We start from the raw sequence: 6,962 nt of genomic DNA, 5'->3' as shown, positions 1-6,962 counted from the left end.
GCCCCTCATTTATTTGAATGTTTGCTAGCCAGAGATTCATGACTTTTTCACACCAAAGTCAAGTCAAATATCCACAATGCACGAAAAACGGATTGCCAAAACCGTATCAATTTCAGTTTTCTAGAATTTCAGGTTTTTACAACTTCAGGTTTTTAGACCCTCAAAACTTCAGAATTTCAGGTTTTACAATTTCACAATCTCAGAAACTCAGAATTTCGTAATATTAGAATTTCAGGATTTTGCAAATTTCATGTTTACAGAATGTCAGAACATCTGGATTTCAGTAGTTCAGAATTTCATATTTGTATATTTCCAGGTTTTCAGAATTTCAGAATTTCAGAGGTTCACAATTTCAGATTTTTGAATCCTAAGAACAATATATTTTCAGATTTGTACACTTTCGAAATTTCGATATTTTAGAAATTCAGAACCTCCAGAATTTCAGAACTTCAGATTTTTAGATTTTCGAAATTTTTCGATTTCAGAAACTCAGAATTCCGTAAAAACAGAATTTCTGAATCTCAAAATTTTTAAACTTTACAATTTAGAAACAATTCTTTGCAATTTCAGAATTTCAGAAACTTAGAATTTCAGAATCACAGAATTTTCAACATTGAAAATTTGATAACTTCAGAATTTCGTCATTTCCTGATTTCATTTTTATTTTGTTTAACAAAACGAACATTTAACTAATTTTACGAATTTTACGAACCTTTATTTCATTAAACTTTTAAAACAGTTATTTAAAAAAAGACAAATATTCACATATAATGAAGTCATTCAAGGGTACGAAAAAACTACTCACGAACAACATCAAAAGTAAAGCGACATTATAAACAATCAAATTAAACGATAGGATCAGCCCAAACACAGTCTTCCTCAATCTTCAAATTGTACTTGCTTCCAGAATTCTTATACTGAGAAGTGACGATCTTGAACCATCCACGCTCTCCCCATGGCTCTCCCCAAGAGTTTCTTCCAATCCAATATTCAACTCCAGTCTCATGATCAACTCCCCATCCGTGAACCGATATGATATGATCGATATCTTCATCAGTGACCTCCTTATAGATTCCTCCAGCATATGTTTCGAATGCTTTTGTAGCGGCAATTCCACAGGCGATTGGTCCCTTATGGTAGATTTCAGCCTTCATTTTCTCGTATCCACGAACTGTTCCGTATTCAGAAACTTTGTAGAGAGTGTAGTTTTTGATAGAGAAGCACTCTCCTGGCCAGCAAGATCCGCAACGATTATATGGATCGCACTCTGCAAATTTTTTTTTGGTTTCTAGTAGTTTGGTCCCTTTTCTATATCTTACTTCCGTCTCTGGCTTGGTAGTTGTTGCAAGTTTCGTGTGGAATTCCATGTTCATGAGCATATTTGTACACTCCTCCTGGCTCTCCTCCCATAACACATGTGCCTGCTCCAGAACAGTCAATCACTTCTTGAACAGAAAGATAGGCTTGTGGCCATGCATTCTTTCTCTTGATGTTGATACGATCAGCCAATGCACTCGTGGCTCCTGAAATCAAATTTTGTTTGAATGACAGGAGAAAGATAGGGAATTCGGTCACTTACCAAACGCCCAGCATGATCCGCAATCTGAAAAAAAATTAATATTAAAATATTTTTTTTGTCATATTTCTTTTTTTATTCTACGCATTCAATTCTTTCTGCAACATGCGCGCACTCGCACACAAAACATAGCAGCCGGCGGAACCCGCGAGATGTCGGTTGCTCCGGGAATACAAGTCTCCCCACTACTTTCTAGCAACAACTCTGGTTCCTCTGCATTTGACCGTGAAAATCTTTCGCCTTTTACTAAAGATTTCCGTGCAAAGGAGCAAATACTGAGTATTACTATCAATTTTTGGAGCCTCCTCGAAAGAGCGAGGCAAAAAAGAATATCTCAACATACATTGTGGAATGTGTTGGTTTCTGTCAGCAGAAGCGTAGTTGATTCCATTAGCGTCTCTCCAATCCCAGACCTTTGGAAGATCCTCCGAATCGAAGTCCTCTGTCTCATAGATTCTATCGTAACGTCTGAAAATAGCCGATAACTACCAAAGAGTAATTTAAAGATCACTTACTTATGCTCGTAGACATTTCCAGTTTGTTTGTAGCATCCCTTGAGATTGTATCGGTTACGATTGGAATACTTCTTCACTTTTCCAAATACTGAAGAGGCGAGAATTGAGATTGCACATAGTGCGAGAAGGAGCACAACGGTTCTCATTCCGATCCAAGTGACAAGAGAATCGAATGATGGAGGATGGCCTGAAGAGAAAAGTGGGAGGAGAATAACATGATGGGCATAAGGTTGTTATCAGGTGACTTGTAAGAGATAGGCAGTTGAAAAGAAAAAAGATAAAGGACGCGTTGGTGACATTCGGAGGAAAGAACCAAGTGTTGATAGGGGGTGAAGGACAACGAGGAATTGAACAGAAAACACTTTTTTTTTCAATTTCAAAACAGATTGTGTTAGGGGGAAAATTGAGTTCCTCTGCATCTCAAGATACCTCTTTCGAAGTTATGGAAATCAGAAAAATGAATCCGGAAGTCTCCAAAAAGGAGTACTGAAATGAACCAAATTGTCATCTTCCGTTTCTGAATAAGTACTAAGTTCGTGTTCGTTTGGTCTTAAAGTTTCAGGGGTTATAAATTGAATGGAGAACTCTATTTTTGTAATTTTGTACAACTGTGAAAGAAAAAAGCCATCAAAGATATATTTGAGTCGAAGTTTGATATAGTTTAATTTTTAATTGACAGGATTAATTTTCCTCGTCCAAAATATAAATTTCCTCCTACTATTTTTCTCGGACAAAAAGCTATAAGGCTGACAAAATGACCATCACCTCTTATCTTAAATGAAAAAGTATATTGAAATCAGACATCAAACGATTAATTTTCCCTTTTATGGAAATGCTCAATCGGACGATACAGAACACAAGTGAGCTTATGATTAGGCGACTGGTAGTATCCGAAGAGTTATCATGAAGAGTAAATAAAGCTAAAGTGATTATTCAGATATGCAGATTTCAGTCCAAACGAAAAACTACAGTATTTTTTTCGTATTGAGATTAAGATTTTCCTTCCAACTAAACCTTCGATCACCTCACCAAATATACTTTGATGAGTTCTTATCAGTGTTGACCCAGTAAATGACCACTCCAATAATTGATACAGAGAGAATCAAGAGCACATCACGTGAGATGGAATTATTGTGGACACGACAGTATTATGATGGTGTCTTGCTGTCCAGCACAATCAAAAAGTCTTATTTAAGGGAGTGATGTTTAGATACATAATATTTGTGGAAAGTTTGGATTCAGAAAGTACAATACAAAAAACACAGAAAAATTTGAAAACCTCTAGCCTTCATTACCATCAATTTTTTTCGACCTCCTACATATTTCTATGAATTAACCAGTCTCTTTGGAACCACAATACACTTCAATGGTCATTTATTTGCGAAAAAGATAAAAAACTGAAACTTATTCCTACCAAGTTTTAGTCGCAAGAGATCAGAAGACAAACTGGCCCACAATTTTAACAGCTGAAAAAAGTACAAGATAGGTTAGAGCATTCTTCAAGATTTCTATACTTCGGATAAAACATTTTTTAGGTGATAAGAATATCACATATCTTTTTGGATTAGGACTGTAATGGCATAAATGTCCATGTCGTCTAAAATATGAATAAAGTACTGCACAGGAAAAAGGGACAAAGGGGGTCAAGTCATGAATAATTCTACCATTCTCAGTCACTGAAATCGAATGGCCACATAGATTCTGAAAAAAGAAAAAAAACCAGAAGATACAGAAATAGATTGATATTCTTTTTTTCAAAAAAAATCAGTCATATGAAAGCTGGCAAAATCTTTATTTAATTCAATTTTGGCTATTGGAATAAAAATACAATGAAGAAAATGGCTAAGGAATTCAGGATTGAATTTGCTCCAGCAACAAATGCAAAAATATCTTCTTCGAAACACAAATTCTCTTCTTCGCAATCCACTTCCAATGATTTCAGGGCTTCAGCTTGTGGGTGGGAGGGGACTGTCACTTTAGAAGGTATCGCTGGCGGAATGGTTGTAGGTCGTTGATCTGGAGTCGATGGGACCTTGATAGTAGTTTGATGATTCACTGTGATGGATTCAGTAGATTGAGGTGATGGCGTGGAGAGAGAAGCTGTAGTCGCTGGTTCCTTAGTTAAAGAATTTCCCGTTGTTGCCGTCGCAGATATAGAAACTGTGGTAGATAACGTAACATTTGAATTTTGTATAGTAGTTGGCTGAAAAGTAGTTGGCACAACAGATGTACTATTTATAGAGGTTGTTGATGTTTGCTGAGGTGTAGAAGTAGTTTGCGAAGATCTAAAAAATAATACAGCACAAATCCAAGCATAAAAATTTTTCTTACGTTTCACATATTCCCGAAAAATCACAAAGAGCTTTTGAACGGTAGTGCAGAAAAAACGCCTCAAAAATTGTGTCGTTATCTGAATGAATTAGTTATTCAGGCTTTAAAAAATTCCGATATGACACCTTTAGTTGGTCCAATGATTATTCCAACAATTGAAAATGCGTTCTTTCCGGAAATCACAAATCCATGAGTTCCTTTGAATGCTTTCAAACAGAAGATTGAGGGTTTCTGAGATGGACACTGGACAACCTATAAAGAAATTATGTTGACAAAATTAAACAGAAAACGAGTAAACCTTTGCAGAAACATCAACATTCGCACCCATCACCACTTGGACGTCTTCGTTAATCTCCATCTTGTTATCTGAATTCTCAGGAAATTCGAAAAAAGTAATCGGAAAAAAACCCACTTCGAACACAAAACCATTTATCCTGAGGATGTTTATTCTCTGGATGAGAATCTCCTAGAATCATTCCAGTTGGTTCGTTCTTACACTCTCCAATCAATTTTGCAGAAAAGTTGCCTGTTGTATTGAGGAAATTTGAGACACTGTTCCCACGACTGAAACTCAGAAGTTCAACTTTGACTCCTTGATTACATATTACTTACGTTCCACATTCCATTGAATGATAATTGGTCAGGATACGAATATCAGTCAGGAAATGACGAGGAGAGATGTAAGCAAGGAGAACATCGTCTTTGGTTTTTGAAATCCCCTCTTTCAAACTGAAGAAAAAAGTGTCTTTATGAAGGAATATTAACATACTCTTTGAATTTCCCACATTTGGATAATGTCTCAGTGATCTCCGCATCGGATAGCTTCGAAAATTCTTCTTTCGTACATAAAACAAAAGAAACCAAGAGTAGCAATTTGATGAACGCTCCAATTGAGACCATCGTTCTTCTATGAACCGATCACAGTGGAAATGTATCTTCCAACGATTTTAAACCTCTTCTTTTTACAATTTTCTCCAACTCATTGTTTAATTATAGAATGTTCCCACGGTAATCCATTTTTAATGTATTTATTTATCCTCCCGATGTTCCTCTTTGCTTCCCCCGAAACTTCTCAGACGCTCTGACCAAGTTTTTTCTTTTTCTTTTTTTCGTTTTTCGTGTTTCCTCTTCCTCTTCCTCTTCCTCTTCCCCCGCGACTCCGCCTACTGCACACAAAACATAGTGGAAGGCGGAACCCGGGAGGTGTCGGCTGCTGTCAGGATACACCTCTCCTCACTACGTTTTATTGTTAACTCTGGTTCCTCTGCATTTGACCGTGAAAATCTTTCGCCTTTTACTAAAGATTTCCGTGCAAAGGAGCAAATACTGAGTATTACTATCAATTTTTGGAGCCTCCTCGAAAGAGCGAGGCAAAATAATCTAGAAAATAGCAGTAAATAGTTTATTTTCGACGAAACAACTTAAGTGAGTCTTCTCATAAATTCCTCGCAAACGATCGGGGTGCTAGTAGGTCCACGAATACCACACCTGAAAAAATAGATGGGAATTTCCATTGGGTTTAAAGGGCTTACACATTGCGGTTGATGCAAGTACTGGTAAGACTGACCAATACTGCTCTCGATGTGATCGATTCATCTGTTCGTGTCAAAACTTCACACTGGGATGCTTGGAATGTCCATGTTACCTAAAGTATAATTCATATTTTGAAGTTATGAATTTTTAATTACAGTTTGAACAAGACGACCATTATCATTGACGGCTTTCAGACTGACAGCTGGACTTTGGATTGTGGCACTTCCAAAGGAAATGGAGGCATCAGCATCCACATTTCCGGAAAGGAACACGATGAAAATTAAGGAAAAATACACGAAGAACTTCATGATGTTTTGCTTTCGAATGAAATTTTTCTCCCTATTTATAAACATTCTCAGCTTCCTGGTTCATGGATGTTTGTTTTCTATATATGTTTTTAATGTGAATAAAACAAATGATTCATGTAAAAAAAAAGGTTGGCCTTTATACTTGAAAGATGAACTCCTTGGTTTCAAAACGATCCTCAGAAATTCGGAGGAAGGGATAGCAATTTTTTTCTTAATAATACAAGCTTCAGACATTTGTTAATTTTGATCAGTTCAAGTAGGTATTTGAATAAATTTTGATAAAATAGATAACGACAAAGCAGAGTTTGCACGGAGGAAAATTAAGGAGCAATTCGACAAAGAGTAGCATTAGAGAAACCATTAGAAAGATCAACTTGCGAATTAAAAATTTCTGATAGAATGCAAAATTTTCCATTTTGAAAATTCTGGAAAGTATTATAACTTGGACAAGAACCTATTTTATTAAGTCTTTATTTCCATCAACTTTCCTGTTCTCATTCTCCGAATATTATTCTGGTGACCGTCGCAAAAGGTCAACTTTTTTCTCCAAAATAAGTCGGAATATAAAAAATTATTGCAACAAAAAATTGAGGGAAAACGAAAATGGAGACAAGAAATCCGGAAAATTGAAATCATTTTAGGTTACGGTAGTTCTCGCTGTGGGACCTTTGGAAACGGCTACTATTTCTCTTTCATAGA

At 36.3% G+C, this 6,962-nt stretch overlaps 3 protein-coding genes across 3 annotated transcripts; all 3 read right to left on the bottom strand.

Moving 5' to 3' along the window:
• Window positions 1-845: 845 nt before the first annotated feature.
• On the bottom strand, window positions 846-2,237 carry Cbr-cpz-1 (the record flags this gene model as incomplete). The annotated part of the gene is made up of 5 exons (XM_002639457.1): window positions 846-1,267; window positions 1,320-1,523; window positions 1,580-1,603; window positions 1,920-2,044; window positions 2,092-2,237. The coding sequence occupies 5 exons, from the start codon at window positions 2,235-2,237 to the stop codon at window positions 846-848; spliced, it is 921 nt and encodes a 306-aa protein (XP_002639503.1).
• Window positions 2,238-3,901: 1,664 nt separating this feature from the next.
• CBG25256 lies at window positions 3,902-5,322 on the bottom strand (the record flags this gene model as incomplete). The annotated part of the gene is made up of 5 exons (XM_045243256.1): window positions 3,902-4,501; window positions 4,721-4,788; window positions 4,835-4,986; window positions 5,035-5,151; window positions 5,192-5,322. The coding sequence occupies 5 exons, from the start codon at window positions 5,320-5,322 to the stop codon at window positions 3,902-3,904; spliced, it is 1,068 nt and encodes a 355-aa protein (XP_045098276.1).
• A 521-nt stretch (window positions 5,323-5,843) lies between these two features.
• On the bottom strand, window positions 5,844-6,263 carry CBG25255 (the record flags this gene model as incomplete). Its single annotated transcript, XM_045243250.1, has 3 exons — window positions 5,844-5,910; window positions 5,955-6,067; window positions 6,111-6,263. 3 exons carry the CDS (start codon window positions 6,261-6,263, stop codon window positions 5,844-5,846), a joined length of 333 nt encoding a protein of 110 aa, XP_045098275.1.
• Window positions 6,264-6,962: the final 699 nt, after the last annotated feature.

This window comes from Caenorhabditis briggsae (assembly GCF_000004555.2).
Source record: "Caenorhabditis briggsae complete genome, chrI, whole genome shotgun sequence".
NCBI lineage: Eukaryota > Metazoa > Nematoda > Chromadorea > Rhabditida > Rhabditidae > Caenorhabditis > Caenorhabditis briggsae.
The sequence above is the reverse complement of the archived record's forward strand: the minus strand, read 5'-3'. Positions and strand labels throughout refer to the sequence as shown.